Source organism: Suncus etruscus, chromosome 5 (genome assembly GCF_024139225.1).
Source record: "Suncus etruscus isolate mSunEtr1 chromosome 5, mSunEtr1.pri.cur, whole genome shotgun sequence".
NCBI classification, from domain to species: Eukaryota; Metazoa; Chordata; class Mammalia; order Eulipotyphla; family Soricidae; genus Suncus; species Suncus etruscus.
Genome location: NC_064852.1, coordinates 13,059,602 through 13,083,734, shown reverse-complemented (window position 1 = coordinate 13,083,734; position 24,133 = coordinate 13,059,602). Strand labels below are relative to the sequence as shown.

The 24,133-nt window shown below is 44.9% G+C and overlaps 1 protein-coding gene across 1 annotated transcript in view; it reads left to right on the top strand.

The window, feature by feature from the left end:
• The window catches only part of GOLGA1 (golgin A1), a 56,311-nt gene that overhangs the window by 8,846 nt on the left and 23,332 nt on the right, over positions 1-24,133 (top strand). The window contains exons 3-10 of the mRNA XM_049774137.1: positions 4,711-4,801; positions 8,806-8,880; positions 10,403-10,500; positions 11,862-11,894; positions 15,170-15,298; positions 15,760-15,929; positions 16,353-16,464; positions 20,693-20,818. Coding sequence (XP_049630094.1) covers positions 4,711-4,801; positions 8,806-8,880; positions 10,403-10,500; positions 11,862-11,894; positions 15,170-15,298; positions 15,760-15,929; positions 16,353-16,464; positions 20,693-20,818 — 834 coding nt within the window. The remainder of the gene's footprint in view (positions 1-4,710; positions 4,802-8,805; positions 8,881-10,402; positions 10,501-11,861; positions 11,895-15,169; positions 15,299-15,759; positions 15,930-16,352; positions 16,465-20,692; positions 20,819-24,133) is intronic.

Sequence of the window (24,133 nt, the reverse complement as noted above, 5' to 3'; positions counted from 1 at the left end):
CAGGCTCAGGAGACCATCTGGGATGCTGGGATTCGAACCACTGTCCTTCTGCATGCAAGGCATGCAAGCCCTGCTTCCATGCTATCTCTCCAGCCCCATATCATGTCTTTTGCACTGTTTGTGTACACTGAGCCATACTTGTCAGGAATAATGGGAACCCTTGCAAAATCTCAGTTACTGTAGGCCAGCCAAAGACCCTTTCAGAAGGACCCTTGTTACAACTGCAGTCTCAGGCCCCAGTGTTAACCCTTCTGTGGTGTGTGTCAAACACTTCACAAAGCTCTTGGCTCTTCACAGCATAATTAGTAGCTGCAGCTGCAGCCACTGTTTTAGGTGAGGACTCCTTGACTCACCACTGCGAATAGGGTGTCTCCCCATGATAATCACAGCTTCTACTGCTGGTAGATGCTGTGAGTTAAAACTATGAGGCTGTGTTAACACAAGTTAACAAGTACTGATTTATTTCATTCCTGTCAGAGCTTTATGAGAAAGGTAGATCCTGTATCAGATATCAGATTTTGTTTGTTTCAGTTTTTTTTTTTTTTTTTTTGCGGGGGGGGGGGGGGGGTCACACCCGGCATCGCGCAGGGGTTCCTCCTGGCTCTACGCTCAGAAATCGTCCTGGCAGGCTCAGGGGACCATCTGGGATGCTGGAATTCGAACAACCATCCTTCTGCATGCAAGACAAATGCCTTACCGCTGTGCTGTCTCTCCGGCCCCTGTTTCGTTGTTTTGTTTTCAGGCCACATCTGGTGTTCCTCCTAACTCTTCAGTCAGGAATCACTCCCAGCAAAGCTTAGCAAGCGATTATGCAGTTCTAAGGTTCAAACCCAGATCAGCAACATGCAAGCATCCTACACACTGTACTGTATTCCCTAGTACAACGTGTAGCACTCCTAAGTGACTAAAATTATCTATATACACTTTACTAAGTCTTGGTAAATGCTAAATGGGCAATTAGGGAGGTAAATGCAGATTTACATGAATTATTCAACCACCTCCAAAGCCCTTTTGGGATTAAGTGAAGAAACATGATTAACAATTAGATGTTAGGGGCCAGAGAGATAGCACAGCAGTAAGGCGTTTGCCTTGCATACGGCCAACACAGGATGGACCCTGGTTTGAATCTCGGTATCCCATGTGGTCTCCCGAGGCTGCCAGGAGCAACTTCTGAGCACAGAGCCAGGAGTAACCCCTGAGTGCCGCCACCGGGTGTGACTCAAACACAAAACAAATGAAAAAAAAAAAAAAAAAAAAAAAACAATTAGATGTTAAAGAACTGAGTGATATAGTACTGTGGTAGGGCACTTGCTATGCAGCCGGCCTGGGTTCAGTCCCTGGCATCTCGTACGGGTCCATGAACCCCACCAGGAATGATCCTTGAGCACAGTTTCAAGAGTAAGCATCTCTGGTTTGGCTCAGAGAACAAACAAATAAGCAAACAAAAATTAGATAATGTGGGGCCAGAGATATAGCACAGAAGTAGTGTGTTTGCCTTGCACGTGGCCAACCCAGGACGGACCTTAGTTCGATTCCTGGCATCCCATATGGTCCCCAAGCCTGCCAGGAGCAAATTCTGAGCACAAAGCCAGGAGCAACCCCTGAGCGCAGCCAGGTATGGTCCAAAAAACAAAAAAAAAAAAAAAAAAAAAAAAAGTTTTAATTTTGTTTTAATAACAGCTTTATTGTTTTTTTGTTTTGTTTTGTTTTGGTTTTTTTTTTTTTTTTTGGTTTTTGGGCCACACCCGGCATTGCTCAGGGGTTACTCCTGGCTGTCTGCTCAGAAATAGCTCCTGGCAGGCACGGGGGACCATATGGGACACCGGGATTCGAACCAACCACCTTTGGTCCTGGATCGGCTGCTTGCAAGGCAAACGCCACTGTGCTATCTCTCCAGGCCCATAACAGCTTTATTGTTACAAGGAACAATAATCTTATATTTTCTAAAGAATTTAGGATGAACTGTTATAAATGTCTGTTCTTTTAAAGTCCTCCTTTAGGGAACCAGAGAGACAGCATGGAGGTAGAGTGTTTGCCTTGCATGTAGATGCAAGAAGGATGGTGGCTAAAATCCTGGCATCCAATATGGTCCCCGAGCCTGCCAGGAGCAAATTCTGAGCAGAGAGCCAGTAACCACTGAGCGTTGCCAGGTGTAACCCCAAAACCAAACTAAATGAATAAAATCCTCTATAATAAAACTTGATCAAATATAGGAATTTAGCAGTAGTTAAAGAGGATGAAGAATGTTAATTAAACCATTTTTCCAACTGCCCATATTTTTTTTTTTTGGTGGTTTTTGGGTCACACCCAGCAGTGCTCAGGAGTTACTCCTGGCTCCATGCTCAGAAATTGCTCCTGGCAGGCACGGGGGACCATATGGGATGCCGGGATTCAAACCGATGACCTTCTGCATGAAGGTCTGGCCCCCAACTGCTGCACATATTTTTAAAAATGTTATCATCAAGGCCAGAGTGATAGTACAGATGGTAAAGCACTTGCCTTGCAAACAATCAACCCAGGTTTTATTCAGTACCCAAATGATTCCCTGAATCCACTAGGAGTGATCCCTGAATGCAGAGCCTGGAGTCAACCCATAGCACAGCCAGACATGGTCCAAAATCTAAAGATAAGTAAAATTTAAATAAATAAAATTTTTGCAATCAAAGGTTAAACAAGTGGTGGCTGGAGCTGGAGAGATAGCATGAAGGTAAGGCATTTACTTTGCATGCAGAAGGTCATTGGTTCGAATCACAGCATCCCACATGGTCCCCTGAGCCTGCCAGGAGCGATTTCTGAGCGTAGAGCCAGGAGGAACCCCTGAGCACTGCCAGGTGTGACCCCCCCCAAAAAAAAAAAAAAAAAAAAGTGGGCCTGGAGAGATAGCACAGTGGCGTTTGCCTTGCAAGCAGCCGATCCAGGACCAAAGGTGGTTGGTTCGAATCCCGGTGTCCCATATGGTCCCCCGTGCCTGCCAGGAGCTATTTCTGAGCAGACAGCCAGGAGTAACCCCTGAGCAATGCCGGGTGTGGCCCAAAAACCAAAAAAAAAAAAAAAAAAGTGGTAGCTGAGGGCTAGGTCAGAGAACTAGATTGCATGCGTTGGCTTTGAGCCGTGATTCCCCGAGATCTGCTGGCAATATCCCTAAGCGATGGTAGCTTCTGAGCACCGTTAGATGTAGCCTGAACCCCTTTCCTATAAATACAAGAAGCAAAAGGATAAGGAAAGTCACTTATTAACACTAGTGTGCAGTACCTAAGCACTAGTAATCCTCATGTGTTTATCTTAGCCTGTTGGAGAAAATTAATGTCTCATATACTGATTTATTGAATTCAAGTTATGTTAGATGCATTATATTACAGAGCTTGGCTGTGGGCAGTGCTGGGGATCAAACCAGTTCTCTTGTGAGACCTCTGTTTAACCACTGAACTATAATACCCCCTCTGCCTTCTGGAGCTTTTGGTTGGTTTATAGATAATGGTATTAAAACTTTGTGGATGGGGCCAGAGAGATAGCATGGAGGTAAAGCATTTGCCCTGCATGCAGAAGGACGGTGGTTCGACTCCCAGCATTCCATATGGTCCCCAGAGCCTGCCAGGAGCAATTTCTGAGCATAGACCCAGGAGTAGCTCCTGAGTGGTGCCAAGTGTGACCCCCCAAAAAAAGAAAAATTTGTGGATGTCAGTGACAGTCTTCATAAAAGGACAACATTGACCCTTTGCTAAAGAACCTTTCCTTTTCATCTTAGGGCTTTCTTTACCTTTGGAAAAATAAACCAGTTTTCTTTCTTTTTGTTTTTTGTTTTTGGATCACACCCGGCAGCACTCAGGGGTCACTTCTGGCTCCACACTCAGAAATCACTCCTGGCAGGCTCAGGGGACCATATGGGATGCCAGGATTCAAACCACCATCCTTCTGCATGAAAGGCAAACGCCTTACCTCCATGCTATCTCTCCGGCCCCCAGTTTTCTTTTTTATCACTGAAAAATTTATTTATTTATTTATTTATTTTTTTTGTGGTTTTTGGGTCACACCCGGCAGTGCTCAGGGGTTATTCCTGGCTCCAGGCTCAGAAATTGCTCCTGGCAGGCACGGGGGACCATATGGGACGCTGGGATTTGAACCAATGACCTCCTGCATGAAAGGCAAACGTCTTACCTCCATGCTATCTCTCCAGCCCCTTTTTTATTTTTTATTTTATTTTATTTTTTTTGGTTTTTGGGTCACACCCGGTGACGCTCAGGGGTTACTCCTGGCTATGCGCTCAGAAGTCGCTCCTGGCTTGGGGGACCATATGGGACACTGGGAGATCGAACCTCGGTCCATCCAAGGCTAGCACAGCCAAGGCAGGCACCTTACCTCTAGCGCCACCGCCCGGCCCCTGAAAATATATTTTGTATTGTGTGCTTGATATAATTGTAGTAGATATCAATGTGATGTCATTGGTTGCCACTATTTATTACAAGAGACTGTACACACATAATGATCTTTTTACCTGTGGTATATCTCTTTCACATCATAAACAGAGATGTTGTTACTTGTACTTTGTCATAAAAAAAAGCTTGGACCCAGATTTGTTAAGCAGTTTTTTGGGATCACAATTCTTTCAAATGTAACCAAATATCAAATATAAGTTGTCACTTTCTAATTTAGTACTGTTTCACATAGCTAAAAACCATGTTTTAATACAATCTCTTATGTCTATCTCAATAGGCTTCCGATGGAAGCAGCTCCAGAGAAGACCTTTCATCCCAGCTTTTGAGAAGGAATGAACAGATACGGAAATTAGAAGCCAGGCTTTCTGGTATGTCTAAGAACTCACTAAAAAAAAAAACAAGGAAAGCTTACCTGGCCCCCTCTCCCCATAAAGCACTCACAGAGTTATAATTATGTAACGTTATAATTTGGCTTTTTTTTTTATCTTCTTAATCACAAAAAGAGCAATATACCTTCCTTCTTAGTATAATAAATGTAAATTTAAAACTTGAGTTTTGGGGCCGGAGAGATAGCATGGAGGTAAGGCATTTGCCTTTCATGCAGAAGGACAGTGGTTCGAATCCCGGTATTCCATATGGTCCCCCGTGCCTGCCAGGGGCAATTTCTGAGCATAATGTCAGGAGTAACCCCTGAGCACTGCCGGGTGTGACCCCAAAACAAAACAAAACAAAACAAAACAAAACAAAAAACTTGAGTTTTAAAGATTAAAAAAAAAAAAAGCAACTTCTAGGGGTCGGAATGATAGGACAGTGGGTAAGGTGCTTGCCTTGCATGTAGCCAACCCTGATTCGATTCTTGACATCCTGAGCCTGCCAGGTGTAAGCCACAAGCACCACTGGGTGTAAAATAGCAATTTCTGGGACCAGAAAATAGAACAGTGGTAAGGCCTTTGCCTTGCATGCAGGTGACCCGGGACGGACCCAAGTTTGATTCCCGGCATCCCATACAGTCCCCCCAAGCCTACCAGGAACCTTTTTGAGCACAGAGCCAGGAGTAACCCCTAAGCACTACTGGGTGTGCCCCCCTCCCAAAAAAAGCAATTTCTTAAAAAGAAAAATAAAAGCAACTCTAGGTGAGAGAGAGTACAGTGAATAAGGTCCTTACCTTGCAGGTGATTGACCTGGGTTGGGTCTCTTCCAACACCTTGGTTCCCCAAGTGCTGCTGGTAAGATCCTCAATACAAAGCCCCTACCACAGCTAGGTTTGACTCAAGTCCCCACCACCAAAGGAAAAGCAAATGTGTCTTTCTACTCCTAAGGTTTCTAGCTTCGGACATAGAATGTTTAAAAGGCATAAGAAGTGCTGGTGAAAGATAGTACAGGACTTAAGATGCTTGATTTGCATGCAGCTGACCCTTGCTTGAATCCCTGGTGCTGCACATCATCCTCTCAGCATTCCCCCGATTGATTTCTGACCCAAAACCAGGAAGAAGCCTTGAGCATTGCTGAAAGTGGCCCAGAACAAAATGTATGCGTAGAATAGATTTCACCATCTACCACCAATCAACACAGTTTGCCTTTACAAGAGACTGTTAAGGGACATTATTTATGGCGACCGAACCCCAGATGTTTACCAGAGAGAGGAAGTGGTATTTTGCCACTTGTTATAGGGATAGATAACCAATTTAGAACCACTCTGGATCTTGGCACCGGTTTTCAATAGTATTTCTAACTTCAGCTTTAATATTGAAGCTGTAACTTTTACTTTTTGTCTTTTGTGTCTGATTTACAATGGACACAAGACTCCAGCCTTTGACACAATTGACACAAGCCTTTGCCTGTGCTGAGTATGTTGCTGATACAGTTGTGAGATCTTACCTTTGTTTCTGCCCTTGGCTATATTTTTGAAAACTTCTGATTTGAAGTGGTCAGTTATTTTTGTTTCTCTTTGTGTGATCAGTTATTTCTATGTTTCTCTTTGTCCTTTAGTCTTAAGCCATTATTGAAAGGAAAACTACCAAGTTCACCAGATTCTGTGTGACCATTTGTTTGTGTTGCTATCCAAGGTTCATAGGGGAACTCATAGGTAACTGCCAGATAAGTCCATCTCATTTGTCCTCCCAATTTCTTTCTTATGCCTAGCAAGTGTAGGGTCACACTAGTAGTAGGTAAGTTCCCAAACCAGGGGGCCAGAGTGATAGCACAGTGGGTAGAGCATTTGCCTTGCATGTAGCCAACCCAGGACTGACAAGGGGTTCGATCCCCAGTATCCCAGATGGTCTCCCAAGCCTGCCAGGATCGATTTCTGAGCACAGAGCCAGGAGTAACCCCTGAGTATCACCAGGTGTGATCCAAACCCCCCCCCAAATAATAATTTTTAAGAAAAGCAGATTTGCTAGGTGCTATCCATACTCTGAGCTGCAGTCTGCTTTAAACACAATTGTTGGGGCCTGAGAAATAGAATAGTGAGTAAGGCTCTTGCCTTGTACATGGAGAACTCTGGTTCAATTTCTGGCAAACATAAAGGACTCTGAGTCCCACAAGGAGTTATCCTTGAACACAGAGCCAGGAAATTATTTCTGATATTTACCTTTAATATGCAGCTGACAATTCTCATGAAAAAGTAAGCGGAAGGAAGGAAGGAAGGAAGGAAGGAAGGAAGGAAGGAAGGAAGGAAGGAGGGAGGGAGGGAGGGAGGGAGGGAGGGAGGAAGGAAGGAAGGAGGGAAGGAAGGAGGGAGGGAGGGAGGGAGGGAGGGGGGAGGGATGGAGGGAGGGAGGAAGGAAGGAAGGAAGGAGGGAGGGAGGGAGGGAGGGAGGGAGGGGGGAGGGATGGAGGGAGGGAGGAAGGAAGGAAGGGAGGGAGGGAGGGGGGAGGGATGGAGGGAGGGAGGAAGGAAGGAAGGAAGGAGGGAGGGAGGGAGGGAGGGAGGGAGGGAGGGGGGAGGGATGGAGGGAGGGAGGAAGGAAGGAAGGAAGGAAGGAAGGAAGGAAGGAAGGAAGGAAGGAAGGAAGGAAGAAGGGAAGGAGGGAGGGAAGGAGAGAAGGAGGGAGGAAGGCAGGAAGAAGGAAGGGAGGGAGGGAGGGAGGAAGGAAAGAGGGAGGGAGGGAGGAAAAGGAAGGAAGGAAGGAAGAAGGAAGGGAGGAAGGAAGGAAGGAAGGATGGAAGGAAGGAAGGAAGGAAGGAAGGAAGGAAGGAAGGAAGGAAGGAAGGAAGGAAGGAAGGAAGGAAGGAAGGAAGGAAGAAGGGAAGGAGGGAGGGAAGGAGAGAAGGAGGGAGGAAGGCAGGAAGAAGGAAGGGAGGGAGGGAGGGAGGAAGGAAAGAGGGAGGGAGGGAGGAAAAGGAAGGAAGGAAGGAAGAAGGAAGGGAGGGAGGGAAAGGAAGGCAGAAAGAAGGAAAGAAGGAAGGAAGGAAGGAAGGAAGGAAGGAAGGAAGGAAGGAAGGAAGGAAGGAAGGAAGGGAGGGAGGGAGGGAGGGAGGGAGGGAGGGAGGGAGGGAGGGAGGAAGGAAGGGAGGGAGGGAGGAAGGAAGGGAGGGAGGAAGGAAGGGAGGAAGGAAGGGTAAGCTAACTTTTCTAGAGAGTTAAGTGTACTTGTCTTAAAGACAGTACCATGAGAAATTGTTGCTGGGAGCCAGAGAGATAGCACAGGGATAGGGCATTTGCCTTGCAAGCGGCCAACCCAGGACCAGCATTGGTTCAAATCCCAGCATCCCATATGTTCCTCCATGCCAGCCTGGAGCGATTTCTGAGCACAGAGCCAAAGGTAACCTCTGAGCACCTCCAGGTATGACCAAAACCAAAACAAAACAAAAAGTGTTTCTGGGTTGGACGGACTATGAACCACTATTTAGTGAGTTCTTTGTCTCATCGATTCGACCACAAGATTGTGAGGACATGAAAATTGAAACATGGGTCAGAGAGATAATAAATGTGTTAAGTTGCTTACCTTACCTGCAGCTGACCCCAGTTTTGATATCTGGCACTGTGTGGTCCCCTGAGTACTGCCAGAAGTAACCCCTAAGCAACCATGTACCCAGACCCCCCAAAAAAGAAAGTTAAAGTATGAAAAAATAGTAATGATTCTGGTATTCCTAGTTGGGCATTTTTAATAATCAGACCAATGCTTGCTCCTCGCCAAAGCTAGACAAACGTCCCCACTCATAGTCACCATTGGCATCATGGAGAATTTGTATTATACCTGTTTGCTTGTCTTGTTCGTTATTAGTGAGAGGTTATCTGCCTGCCTTTCCTTAAGAGGATTGGTTTTTAAATTGAGAAATCATCATCATTTTTGCTCATTGTTTTGTTTAATTAACTTCCTTTCCTGATGTTTGTCCATTTCTGGTCTGTGCATCACCCTCCTCACCCAAGACTATGCTGAACAGGTCCGAAACTTGCAGAAGATAAAAGAGAAGCTTGAAATTGCATTAGAAAAACACCAGGATTGTACGTATTTTTCTCCTGCTTTTTTTAAAAATCTTTTTACTTTAGTTGTTTGGGTTTTTTTAATGAAACAGTAGCATATGGTTAAGTTGATTCCTTCTCAGAACTCCAGTCTGAACTTCATTATAAGTAATGTTTTTCTGGGCCCGGAGAGATAGCACAGTGGTGTTTGCCTTGCAAGCAGCCGATCCAGGACCAGAGGTGGTTGGTTCGAATCCCGGTGTCCCATATGGTCCCCCGTGCCTGCCAGGAGCTATTTCTGAGCAGACAGCCAGGAGTAACCCCTGAGCACCGCTGGGTGTGGCCCAAAAACCAAAAAAAAAAAAAAAAAAAAAAAAAAGTAATGTTCTTCTTAATCTAGTCAAGAACATATTTGTGGGGTCTGAACAATAGACAGTGAGTAAGTTTTGCCTTGCACGTGGCCAATCCAGGTTCAATCCATGACATCCCATAAGGTTCCCTGAGCCTGCCAGGAGTAATTTTTAAGTGCAGAGCCAGGACTAACCCCTGAGCACTGCCAAGTGTGGCCCAAAACCAAAACCAAAATCAAACAAAACCCAACCACATTTGTGTGGTATTTATAAGCATCCAGTCCAACTCATGCTTCTGTTGCTGTATGGGTATGTTTCTTAGGAGAGTGTCATTTTATGTGTCAATTTGTCTTCATCCATTTGACTAGTTTCTTGGCCACTCTTAGATTTTAGAAACATCTTGTGTTTGATCTGGGAGCCAAGCTTATAGTGGTTTGATTCTGACATAGCTTCATTGCTGCTGTGTTCAGTGATTGAGGGAATATCTCTCTCATTCCACCAAAAACAGCACAAACTCAAACCTTACATTCTCCTTTGGGTTCAATCTAAGACAGAGATGTTAACATGGTAGAAAATAATTTTCTGGGGCTGGAGCAGTGGCACAAGCAATAAGGTGTTTGCCTTGCACGAGCTAACCTAGGACAGACCGTGGTTGGATCCCCCAGCGTTCCTTTTGGTCCCCCAAGCCAGGAGCGATTTCTGAGTGCATAGCCAGGAGTAACCTAACCCCTGAGCATCACCGGGTGTGGCCCAAAGAGCAAAAAAAAAAAATTTATTTTCTATTAAATATATATGTAACATTTAAGAAAACAAGTGAAAAAAAGGTGTTTTGTTTTTCTACGTTTTGATTTTTATGTTTACTCTGATAAAGTTGTAGCCAACATTTAGTAATAGCATAGTTTTGTTCTAGTAACCTATGTAACTTCATGTTCTATTGTATCATTCAAAAAATTACCTTTTGGCTTCTTGATTTGAAAGTGCACGTCTGACAATTGCAGAAAAGCAAGCACAACAGAAACAAACCAAAAATGTGGTCTAGTGCTTAGGTGAAAAGATTCTTTGTGGGAAGTCAGTTAGATTTTTCCCATTCTCATAATCTACTTTATGGCTTTGGCCTTTTTTGTTAGCTGACCTTTATACAATAATAACATGAGCTATTTGTCATGCTGTTTTGAAGTTTTTCCATATCTCAAATAGAGCCTCTTTGTTTACAGCTTCCATGCGGAAATTTCAAGAGCAGAATGAGATATTCCAAGCCAACAAGGCCAAAATGGCAGAAGGACTGACTTTGGCACTAGCCAGAAAGGACCAGGTATTTCATGTGACCCAGACCAAGACTGATGGAAGGATTTCAGTTAGTGACACAATTCAAGAAATTGATAATATAAGCCTAAAAGAAAATATCTACAATCTAAAGAATAGAGGAATAAAAAAACCTTAGAGTTATAATAATGAGATATTCCCAGAAATTTTTTTCCTCTCTGGCATTGGAAAATGGATCAAATAAATACTGAGTCTGTATTCTGGTAGTAGAGAGCCCCAAATAAGCTCAAATAAGCAAAAGTTTCTTTATATTCTCAAAACCTAGACCCTAAATATCTGCCTCTTAGAGAGAATATGCTAGCAAGCTAGACTTCGTTCAGGATATATTTATTAAATAGAATCTCTGTTCCCCAAATTTGTTCAATTCCAACCAGCAAGAAAGAGGCGAACTCCTATAATCTCAATAAAACCTCCATGGCAAGGTGTCAATTAAGGATAGAGAATAATAAATACTATTACTGATTATTACTATAATTTTGGTATATTTTATTCAATGGCTTTTTAAATTTGGAATAAACATCAATTAATTATAATGGCAATTTATAAGATAGGATCAATTTATTGTTTTTTATTTAAGAAACTTTGCAGTTCATTCCATCTTCAATAGACTTTAAAGTATTTATTAGTCATCAAGGACATTTAGTAACCAGAAAAATTACTTACCAGTATTTACTGCATAATCCTGGCATGAATGTATCTAAATGAATACATAAGATCTCATTGGTGGGTTCTAATTGTGGGGTTATTTTCCTCCTTTGATTTGTAGAAAAGGGGCTGTTTTTTTTTTTCCAGTTAGACCTGGTGGCACAAAGCATAAGAGTCAAGTGAAGGTGAAGGCAAAATAAATGTCAGGGGCTCCTAAAAACTCAGCCCACTCTTCAATTATCTAGCCATCAATTGAGAGTTACAAACTCGGCTGATGCCATCTTTACCTTTGGCACAACACTCAGGATTAGCTTAAAATTCAAGAGAAGGGCCTGACAAATAGTACGTAGCATAGAGCATTTGTCTTGCACACAGCCAACCCAGGTTTGATGCCTGGCATCCCTCATGGTGCCCCAAACATCGCCATGAGCATTCCATGAGCATCACAGGGCAGCAAAAACAGACATTGTGTGGCATTCACAGACAGCTTAGATTGGATGTTCTACTCAGTAAAAGGTGTTCATTTGTGTTCTAGAATTCTATCTAAAGTTGATTTTCTCCATCTGCTGGTTCCATTAATTATCTTAATATCAAACCAACTCAGATGGGCTGTTTCTGTTTTGACTTGGTTGTTTTGGGAGGAGAGTAAGTTGGGTTTTTTTTTTTTTCCTTGAAAACTATACCTTTTTTGTCGTTTCATTTTAGGAATGGTCAGAAAAGGTGGATCAACTTGAAAAGGTCAGTTCATTTTATATCTTTATTTTTGCTTTATTAAGTTGACTGCTACTCTAGAGCTTGGAAACCATGTACTATGCATGTACCTCATGCCCAGTTGCTGTGCCATCTCTGGCTGATTAGACACTGAATTGTCCTGGCCATTGTTTCCCTTTCATTGATTAGGTTGGGTCTTTTACTGGCCCACTTCTGCATCAGCTGGGATTTGATATCTCAGCCTCTGATTGGTATTTTCTAGAAGGTTTAGCACATGAAGAGCAAAAAGGTGATGGTTGGCTAGAGTGATAGCACAGAGGTAGGGCGTTTGCCTTGCACACCAGGCACCATCCAGGACAAATGGTGGTTCAAATCCCAGCATCCCATATGGTCCCCCGTGCACCGCCGGATGTGACCCAAGAAAACAAACTAACAAAAAACCAAAATGTGATGGGGGTGAGGGGCAGAGTGATAGCACAAGAGATAGGGCATTTGCCTTGCATGCGACTGGCCTGAGTTCAGTTCCTGATATCCCATATGATCCCCCCAAGCCCATAAGGAGTGATTTCTGAGCATAGTGCCATGAGTAATACCTGAGCACCACCAGGTGTGGCCCAAAAACAAAAACAAAAAAAATGTCATTTGGATCCTTATTCCCCCCAGCCTCTTCCCAATGGGATCTTTGAGTGATTCATGGTCGAAGGTTATAGATTCTCTTGGATGTTTGGTTCATCCTCTGATATAGTCTCTGATATAGTTTCTCTCCTGGGTTTCCTGTAACTTCATCTCTACCCCATCTTGACCACCTATTACTAACACAGTAAGTGTGTATTGGATTGGTTCTTAGGTCACATCCTTTGGTTACTGCCAAGAGTGCTCAGAGGATTCTGCAGAGCTGAGGATTAAATCTGGCCTCTGACCTATGAGCATGCTCTCCAGCCACTCCTTTGGATTTTTCTTCTCCTATCAACTGTCTTGCTCTAAGTTCCTTTATCACATGTTCCTTAAAGGACTTCTACTTACATCTGCTGGATTCTGATTGAAACTGAGGAATATTAATTTTGAATTATAATTACTTAAGCATGTTCATGATTGAGTTTCTGTTATAGAATATCATCCCTCACTAGTGCACTTTTCCCATCACCAGTGCCTCAACTTCCCTCCCATCCATCCCTGCCTTCCTGCCTCCCCTTCTCTCACTCTCCTCTCTCTCTCACCTCTCCTTTTTAACACTGTGGTTTGCACATTGTTAATGAAGGAGTACCATGCATGTCACCTTATCTTCTTTCAGCATCTAGTTCTTGTCCAGAGTGATCAGTTCCAACTATCATCGTCATAGTAGACCCTTCTCTACTCTTACTGCAATCCCAATTCTTTGTGGCAAGCTTCCTACCATGAACTAGTCCTCCTGGCCCTCATCTCTATTGTCTCTGGTTATTATTACCTTAATATCGCTTTTTTCTTTATCCCACAAATGTTTGAGATTATTATTATTCTATGTCTATTCCTCTCTCTCTGACTCATTTCACTAAGCTTAATAATCTCCATATCTGAGGCCGAAGAGGTAGCATGGGGGTAGAGTGTTTGCCTTGCATGCAAAAGGAGGTTCCTCCTGGCTCTACACTGCTCCTGGCAGGCTCAGGGGATCAAATATGGGATGCTGGGAATTGAACCAGTGTCTCTGTTTTGGGTTGGCCTTGTGCAAGGCAAGTACCGTACCTCTATGCTCCGGCTCCATACCTGGAATTTGGCAAGGTGGCGCTAGAGGTACGGTAGCGCTAGAGTTAAGGTGTCTGTCTTGCAAGCGCTAGGAGCGGTTCTATCCCCCGGCGTCCCATATGGTCCCCTCAAGCCAGGGGCATTTTCTGAGCGCTTAACCAGGAGTAACCCCTGAGCATCAAACGGGTGTGGCCCAAAAAACAAAAACAAACAAACAAAAAGAACATCTGAATATTGAGTAATATTGAGTAGTTGTTGCTCTGTTCTGCTAATTCACAACTATCAATGATGTCTTCATTTTTTTTTGTTTGTTTGGCCCATAGCTCGTGGTGCTTTGGAACCACTCTGGGCACTGTGTGGGGGCACAGTAAAGTACCTGTGGTCAAACCTGGACCTCCTGCATGCATAGCATGCATTCCGCCAGTTGAGTTATCTCTATGAAACCCCACATCTTTTTTTTTTTTTTTTTTTTGGTTTTTGGGTCACACCCAGCAGCGCTCAGGGGTTCCTCCTGGCTCTTTGCTCAGAAATTCACTCCTGGCAGGCTCTGGGGACCAAATGGGATGCTGGGATTCGAACCACTGACCTTCTGCACGCAAGGCAAACCGCCTTACCTCCATGCTATCTCTCCGGCCCCCATATTTTTTTTTTTTGAAGAAAAAAAGTTGTTTTTGATTTAGTGCAGCTTTCTTAAAAAGATGTGAGAGGAAATATTTGCTCAAAGAGAGCACAGGTTTTTCCAGAGTGGAAATAAGTGAAGAAACAGGCAGTAGGGGCCAGATCGATAGTATGACAGGCAGGAGCTTGCCTTGCACACAGCCACCCCAGCATCTTCAGCACCCCATACGGTTCCCCCAAATCTACCAGGAGTAAGCCATGAACATGTCCAGTGTGGCCCAAAGACAAACAAAAAGAAACATAGAGACAAGCAAATGAGATACATGTTCAAGTGAGAACATGGGCTCTAAGAATGGCCCACATCTTTTTTTTCTTAAAGATTTTATGTGAGGCCGGAGAGATAGCATGGAGGTAAGGCATTTGCCTCAAATACAGAAGGACAGTCATTCGAATCTCGGCATCCCATATGGTCCTCAGAGCCTGCCAAGAGCGATTTCTGAGTGTAGAGCCAGGAGTAACCTCTGAGCGCTGCCAGGTGTGACCCAAAAATAAAAATAAATAAATAAATAAAGATTTTAAGTAGTGCTGATGATACAGATCAGTGTATGAGGTCCTCTTATACATGAGGCCCTGGCTTTGATTTCTGAAATTGAAAAAAAAAAGCCTACCAAAAAGCTTGAATCATGAGACTAGAGGGCTAATCTACTGTGCATGCAGAAAATTCAGGTCTGACCTCTGCCACACCATGGTAGCATGAGCACAGCTGGGTGTGGAGAAGCAAAGAATAGGCCAGGAGGTCAGGGTAAAGAACATGCTTCTTTGCTTCACATGCCAGGACCCTAGAATAGATCTCCATTCTCCACCCACCACCTCCTTCCTCCCAAAAAGAGAAAACAATTCTGCTGAAATAATGATGATGTTTAATGTCATAGTTGCCTACATTGATGTTTTCTTCCTCCACCTAGGAGAAAAGATTCCTGACAGCTCAGTTACAGGAAATGCAAAGCCAGAGTTTGAATCTTTTCCAAAGGAGAGATGAAATGGATGAATTAGAAGGATTCCAGCAGCAAGAACTAAGTAAAGTCAAGCATATGGTGCGCATTTTGAATTCAGAAGCTGAATGCTACTAGATGATTCATTACTCTGATTTTGCCATCGCTCTAGTAACTGATAAGTATACCCTAGTAGCCCTTGATATTAAATATACTTGTATGTTTTCAGGTTATTAAAAATGGTTATATTCTGGGGCCAGAGCAATAGCACAGTGGGTAGGGCATTTGCCTGGCAGGTGGCTGACTTGAGTTTAATCTAAACCTAGCATATGGTCTCTGAGTCTGCCAGAAGTCATTTCTAAACGCAGAGGCAGGTGTGTCCCAAAAAGAAAAGAAAAAAAAATCTTCTATATGAAATCTTACTTCTATTTTCCTTCTTAAACAACTCAGCACACGAAGTTCCTGAAACCCTGGAGTTTTGTATAAAAGTTTGATACACAATTCCAGGTTTTTGTGTGTGCTCGTATAAGTATTAGTATTAACACTTTGTATCTGTGGATCAGCTCTTAAAAAAAGAAGTATCTCTGGGGAAAATGGAACAAGAGTTGGAGGCAAGAATCAGAGAACTTAGCCACACCCAGGAGGAGCTGGTGATGTCCAATCAACAGACTTTAGACTTACGCCAAAAGCTTGAAGAGTTGCAGAGACTATGCTCAACGCTGGAAGAACAGAGGTTCTTGCTTGGTCTGTGGGGCCCGTGGGAAGTGATCCTAGGGTAACGTTGACTTTGCCTTACTACCTTCTGCATTGTTCATTGCGATACTTTCTGATCTCAGGCTTAGGACTCGTCACCTCCACCCTTTACTCATCTTCATTTCTTCAGACTCAGCCACTCCAGGCCCTCCCCAGCAATTTTCCGTTTCTGTTTCTAAGATGTTGAGTAACCAAAGGCTGTTCAGAAGCTCTTGCTTTCCTCATGGAAGCAGAGCGGTCTGCTTCCTTGAGAGCCATGCATGCAGTCTTCTCCATTGATAGATTTCTCATGACTGATGTGTGCAGTCCTGACATTGAGAAACCACGTGCAATTTTCCTGCACAAGAATGTATCTTAGATGAGATGTCCCAACGTGTTCATTCTCTGCTTTCTTTCCATGAAGAGACCACATGACAGCTTCAAACTCAGGTGCGGAAAGTACAATCACAGCTCTGAAGCAAAAGGAACAAGAGCTCCAAGCGTTTGTTCAGCAGCTTTCCACCGATTTGCAAAAGGTAAGGCGAGTACAAGCAAGGGACCTGGGTTCCTGGTATTTGTGAGTAGAGATAGAAACTATTTCTGTCAGCGATATCCGCCTCACTGAATCAACCATTGTCCACATGGCCCTAGTTCCAGACTAGCCAGCCTAGATCTCTGTTGAAGAGCTCTGCTCCTATGTCAAAACCAGTTGATTAGATAGAAATTGTATTTCTGTGCTTCCTGTTCTGTTCTGTTGATCTGTTTATCCTTTCCTTCACCAATATGGCACTTTGGTTTTGGTATTTGGATTTTAGTTTGCACGAAGCCATGTTCAGACTTATCCAATTTAGAGATCACTCCTTTCAGGATTCTGAGGATTGTGTTGCTAGGGATCAATCCTGGACTGACAGCATTAAGTTTTGAAATCAAATAGCGCCAGTGGGGGCCAGAGAGATAGCATGGAGGTAGAGTGTTTGCCTTTTATGCAGAAGGTCTGTGGTTTGTATCCCGGCATCTCATATGTTCCCCTGAGCCTGCCAGGATCGATTTCTGAGCATAGAACCAGGAGTAACCCCTGAGCACTACCGGGTGTAATCCAAAATTCAATAAACAAACAAAAAAATCCAAATAGGGCCAGTATACTACTGTTGTTTTCTTTCTTCAGTGTTATGTTAGCTATTCTAGCTCTTTGTTGTTGCTTGTTCTTGTTTGGGGGCCAGACCTGGCAGTGTTTTAAGAGATCAGTGCTGGGAAGTTGGCTCAGTGGGTCCCTAAGGGCCTGTCAGTTCTAGGTACCACATTTTAACCCTGTGCAAAGCATGTGTTCTAGCTCTTTGAGCTATCTTCCAGAATCCAGACCATGTTCTGAGTTCTTGAGTTCTGTTCTGAGTCTTCGGATTCTTCGTATGCATTTTTTTGAATCAGTTTGTAGAATCACTTAGGTATATGCTTTTATGTTAGTCCTAAAGGTTAATTTCATTATGCAGACATGTAAAAATGGTTGTAAGAGAACTGGAGGGCACTGGAAATGTTTGCAAATGCTCTGCAAAGTGGGTTTCTGCTGTACTGTTGTTTTTTTTTTTTTATTACAGTTCTTACTTGTGCTGTTATTAACATTAGTCAGAGGCTAATGGGGATGAGTTAAGTAGGCCAAAAATGTGTTTTGTTTTGGTTCCCTCCTGACTTTGCTGCCTTGTATAATGTTAACCCTTGATCACTAAGCACCTCTATACCACAGACATGGGAGTTACTTCTCCTCCTATTTTATCTCTCATTTTCAGCTTCCTGGTCATGTTGAACTTCCACTACCAACACCATCATCACCATTGCCCCATTAATCTCCCATCCCCCACGCGCTATCCTTACTCAGAATGTTCCTCCTCTCCTCTCCTCTCCTTCCACCTGGACTGTCCTACTTGGGAGGTCAGATCTGATTGCCCCTAACAAAGTTGATATGTCAATCTTACACTTCCCTGGAGACCCCTCTGTTGCAGCATGGATCAACTGTTTTAGAATTCATTGCATCAGGATCTCTCACTACCACCAGCTTAGCCCCCATGAGTTTATGAGTCAGGAGCTATTTCTGGTCGTGTCCCATGGAGCCACAACCTCTACACAGAGTATAGGCTTGATAAAAGTCTGTTGAGTTATGTTGATCTATTCTTCAGATTTTCTCTCTATTACCAATGTCACCACTATGCGAATCAGAGCAACAGAGGCCCCACATTCTTGACTCTTATTGTTACATCCTGTTCTGAGGAGAGATTGAGTAGTAAGCTAAACCTAAAAGAAGCAGAAGCAGGACCGGAGGGATATCATGGAGGTAGGGCATTTGCCTTGCATGTAGAAGGTTGGTGGTTTGAATTCCGACATCCCATATGGTCCCCCAAGCCTGCCAGGAACCATTTCTGAGCATAGAGCCAGGAGTAACCCCTGAGCGCTGTCGGATATGACCCAAAAACAAAAAACAAAAAACAAAAAAGAAGAAGCAGAAGCATAAGGGGAAGGAATGTGAAACTGCAGGATACATGTGAGGAGGAACCAGTTTTCATAGGAAAGCACTATGACTCCTCCTGTCTTTTTTTTTTTTTTTTTTGGTTTTTGGGCCACACTCGGCGATGCTCAGGGGTTACTCCTGGCTGTCTGCTCAGAAATAGCTCCTGGCAGGCACAGGGGACCATATGGGACACTGGGATTTGAACCAACCACCTTTGGTCCTGGATCGGCTGCTTGCAAGCAAACGCCACTGTGCTATCTCTCCGGGCCCAATTCCTCCTGTCTTTAGAGAGGAGAAGGGTCATCCTCAAGTAGAAGCGGTGACCACTCAGAACTAAGTGTGCATTCAGAGTTTCCTCAGTCCTCTGACATGCATTGGAATTTACAGTGAAAGACAAGTCTCAAATGCCCACTACCAGCACTGCTAAAGAATAGGCTATAATAGCATGTTAAGAGTGCAACCTCTGGGGCCGGGAAGATGGCGCTAGAGGTAAGGTGTCTGCCTTACAAGCGCTAGCCAAGGAACGGACAGCGGTTCGATCCCCCGGCGTCCCATATGGTCCCCCCAAGCCAGGGGCGATTTCTGAGCACATAGCCAGGAGTAACCCCTGAGCATCAAACGGATGTGGCCCAAAAACCAAAAAAAAGAGTGCAACCTCTGGGGCCAGAGCATAGTGGTAGGGCCTTTGTCTTGCATGTGGCCAATACAGGACAGACCCTGGTTTGAATCTCAGCATCCTATATGGTCCCCCGAGCCTGCCAGGAGTGACTTTTGAGCTACTATATATATATAGTAGCAAGCACATGTGTGAAAAATATGTACTCCAATGGAAGTTGTTAATACAGTGGCAGAAGGTTTAGTAAGCTTTTTGTGTTCGCTGTCTTTCCTGATAAATTGGTGTGTTCCTATAGGAACGACAGCATGAAACAAATGAAGTTGTCCAGAATTTCAAAGCACTGTTACTGAGACTGCAGCTTTCAGGGGCATGTTATCATCTACCAGGCTTCCCAGAAGAAGGAAGATGTGGGGGAGGGTGTCCTCCCTTGTTCCAAGAAGCCCTGATGATATCAGCCCAAATACCTGAAGTTTGGTCTGATTGGTATCCCTCAAGGGAATTGTACAGAGGTGATGAGGCAGAGCCTCAAGGAAAACAGTGATTCTGGTGACAGGTACAGCAGGCCTGGCTTCAGCAGAGTTGGTTCTTGGCCCACCCTCTCCTCCCAAGATGGCAACTTTTCTGCTGTGTGCCCATGATTTTTTATGGTTTGTTTACATCTCATGAGAGTAAAGATTTGAGTCTATGGAGCTGGCCCAGTTCGAACATGGTGATGACATCTGTGGGTGTGATTCTAGTTTGGTTGTATTTGGGGGGAGGTTGTTTTGGGGCCACACCTGGTGACACTCAGGGGTTACTCCTCGCTACGTGCTCAGAAATTGCCCCTGGCTTGTGGGACCCTATGGGACACCGGGGGATGGAACCGTGGTCAGTCTTAGGTTATCGCTTGCCAGGCAAATGCCCTACTGCTTGCACCACCACTCCAGCCCCTAGTTGTATTTTTATAGCGTGTCCCAAACATGCTGGCAGTGGAAAAGACAGGGTCACTCCCAGTGGTGTTTGGGGCCTCTTAAGAGCACACCAGCAGTACCCAGGCCAGTGCAGTGTCAGGAGTCAAACTCAGGGCTTCAAACATGCTAGACATATGCTCTGCCACTCAAACCATATTCCAGCCCTATTCCCATTACTTTTAGGGATTGTAACATTGGCCCTGGTTGCTGGCTAGAGTCCACAGTGGTAATAGCATTGCTTTGCTGAGTGGGATTGGCAGTTGCTTAAATCAGGGTGAGCATTTGCCTCCTACCCCAGTTGGTCTCAATGAATGGATTTCTGTGCAATGTGGCTTCTGATTTTGCATCTTTTTTTTTTTTTTTTTTTTTGGTTTTTTGGGCCACACCCGTTTGACGCTCAGGGGTTACTCCTGGCTATATGCTCAGAAATCGCCCCTGGCTTGGGGGGACCATATGGGACGCCGGGGGATCGAACCGCAGTCCTTCCTTGGCTAGCGCTTGCAAGGCAGACACCTTACCTCCAGCGCCACCTACCCGGCCCCGATTTTGCATCTTTTATGGTCTGTTCTTTGGAACAATTCCCTGGCTATTCATTCTTCTAGGATAGTAGCATTAGAGTGAAATTTTGGAGAACATGTTGACCCAAAGATGGCAGGAAGTCATGGAAGCAGTTTCCCCATGATATCTGCTTTCACCTGCAGATCACTGATGAAGCCCGGGAGAAAGAACAGCTCATCACCCATTTGCAGGAGAAGGTCGCATGTTTGGAGAAAAGACTGGAGCAGAACTTGTCAGGGGAAGAGCACCTGCAGGAGCTCCTGAGAGAGGTGAGTGTCGCTCTTGGGCCAGCCGATTTGGGGAAGGCAGTGATGGAGATATCTCAGTTCCTGAGTTTCCAAGCAGCAGAGTTTGCAGACACTAAGGAGGCAGAGTGCATTCTCCAGCTTCATGATGTCCTGCTTGCAGACCTGTGTCGACCCTTTCCTCTGAGAAAGGGAGAGCCTGTTCAGAGATGTGTGTGAAAACAGCTGCATCCTGGATCTCAGGAAACCCCACCTAGTGCTTTGCACCACACAAGCCATCTCAGCTCCCCACTCTGCTTGCCTCCCCAGCTTCACTTCCATTAGCCAGGAAGAATCACATATATCTGTGGTGTGAGTGGGAACTGCCTGAGGTGGCCCCCAGCTCCTGGAGTGGAAGGAGCTGTGGATTGTTCTAGCATCTGCCCTGTGGCCGGGTGGTGATAGGTGGAGAGGAGGATCACGCTCTATTTTTTTCCCTTTCCTTTAAACCTTTATTTTTAATAACAATACTGTGATTTGGGGCCGGGTAGGTGGCGCTGGAGGTAAGGTGTCTGCCTTGCAAGCACTAGCCAAGGAAGGACCGCGGTTCGATCCCCCGGCGTCCCATATGGTCCCCCCAAGCCAGGGGCGATTTCTGAGCACATAGCCAGGAGTAACCCCTGAGCGTCAAACGGGTGTGGCCCAAAAACCAAAAAAAAAAAAAAAAAAAAAAACAATACTGTGATTTACTAAGTTGTTCATAATACACTTGTTTCAGGCATTAAGTTTTTAGACACCAATCCCACCACTACCAGTGTGACCTTCCCTTCACCAGTGTTCCGAGTTTCCCAACCACCACCCTAGCCTTTCAGTCACAAATAAATTCACTTATATTGTTTATTACAACACAAAGGCAAATGGAATTATCAAAGTGTAGGTCACGTATAGGTTAATATTTAATAGTTACTATATCTCTCAGTGGTGTTAGTAAAGTCATTGTGTAAGGATTTACTGGGTTGTGTTGGTGCTAGCTGAGCCTTCTGTGTTACTGTTTAGGCTCACTGGTGGTCTTCTTTGTTTGTTTTTGTTTTTGTTTTTGTTTTGGGTCACACCTGGCAGCGCTCAGGGGTTACTCCTGACTCTACGCTCAGAAATTACTCCTGGCAGGCTCGGGGGACCATATAGGATGCCAGGATTCAAACCACTGTCCTTCTGCATGAAAGGCAAATGCCTTACCTCCTTACTATCTCTCTGGCCCTGTGGTGGTCTTCTAATGCATCTTTCCCATCAGATTGGCTCTGATCATAGGGGGTAGACACTACTATAAAGTTTTGAGGTTTGGGGGCCAGAGAGATAGCATGGAGGTAAGGCATTTGCCTTGCATGCAGAAGGTCGGTGGTTCAAATCCCAGCATCCCATATGGCCCCCCGAGCCTGCCAGGAGTGATTTCTGAGCATAGCATCAAGAGTAACTCCTGAGCACTGTGGGGTGTAAGCCAAAAACCAAAAAAAAAAAAAAAAAGTTTTGAGGTTTTGCAGCCTCACAAATTCGGTGGCTTGGGCCAGAGTGATTGCACATAAATAGGGCATTTGTCTTGCACACAGCCAACCCAGGACAGACCCAGTTTGATTCCCGGCATCCCATATGGTCCCCCGAACCTGCCAGGAACGATTTTTGAGCACAGAGCTAGGAGTAACCCCTGAGTGTCACTGGGTGTGACCCAAAAACCCTAAATAAGGGCCCGGAGAGATAGCACAGCAGCGTTTGCCTTGCAAGCAGCCGATCCAGGACCAAAGGTGGTTAGTTTGAATCCCGGTGTCCCATATGGTCCCCCGTGCCTGCCAGGAGCTATTTCTGAGCAGACAGCCAGGAGTAACCCCTGAGCACCGCTGGGTGTGGCCCAAAAACCAAAAAAAAAAAAAAAAAAAAAAACCCTAAATAAATAAATTGGTGGCTTGGCAATTTGAAAAGTTAGGGGCCAGAGAGATAGCATGGAGGTAGAGCATTTTGCCTTGCGTGCAGAAGGATGGTGGCTTGATTCCCAGCATCCCATATCCCGTGCCTGCCAGGGGGCGATTTCTGAGTGTAGAGCCAGGAGTAACCCCTGAGCGCTGCCGGGTGTCACCCAAAAACAATACAAAAACAAAACAAAAAAAAAAATGAAAAGGTGAAGTTTCGAAGCTGGGTGAGCCATTTCTGTGGGAGGCTGTCGGATGTGGCTGTGTGCTGTTGTGCCTTCAGCAGAGAGGGGAATCTGCCTGCCCCAAGTCTGAGAAGGCGACAGGGAGTTAGCACAGACCATTCTACCAGGGAAGAGTAGGCATCCGTCATTTTCATTTTGTTTTGCTCTGTTTGGGGGCCACACCCAGTGGTGCTCAAGGCTGACTCTTAGCTCTGTATTCAGGGATCACTTTGACCAGCTGAGGGGGCCATATGGGATGCCAGGTATTAAACTGGGTCAGCTGCATGCAAGACGAGCACCCTATCTGCTATGCTATTGCTCTCTCTCCACCGACATCATTTTCTTGTGGAGCTTCCTAGTGGAGTTGCGCCACTTTCTCCCAGCAAGATAGAAGGGACACTCCTGCTTTCTCATTAGTCCTGAGTTACTTGTCCACTGCCATTCCGCCCCTCTTCTTTGCAGCATCCCTCTGACAGCAGTGACTAAGCATGGCCTTGGGCTGGATCAGACTTTCGCTCGCTCGCTCTGTCTTCAGTCAGGTTTATCCCCACGGCCCTTGGGTATCTCCACTGCCACTATTGTACCTCTGGACTGGGCTGTTGCTCTTTTAGCCTGGTCTGTGACTGGCTAACCCAATGTTAGTCCATATCCCCTGACAGTCTCCTGTGTTAATTGCCAAACTGACCCTCTAAACAGCATTTCTAACCTCGTCGTTTCCTAAAGCATCTTCATAACTCTTCTGCAGTCTCCATTGAAAGTCAGGATGGGGTCACCTTAATAATGTTATATTAATAACTGAAATATAGTATTTGCTTTTTTTTTTTTTTTTTGGTTTTTGGGCCACACCCGTTTGACGCTCAGGGGTTACTCCTGGCTATGTGCTCAGAAATTGCCCCTGGCTTGGGGGGACCATATGGGACGCCGGGGGATCGAACCGCGGTCTGTTCCTTGGTAGCGCTTACAAGGCAGACACCTTATCTCTAGCGCCACCTTCCCGGCCCCAGTATTTGCTATTTTTACATCTTTGACAATAAATGACTTTTTTTTTTTTTTTTGTGGTTTTTGGGTCACACCCGGCAGTGCTCAGGGGTTATTCCTGGCTCCACGCTCAGAAATTGCTCCTGGCAGGCACGGGGGACCATATGGGACGCCGGGATTCGAACCGATGACCTCCTGCA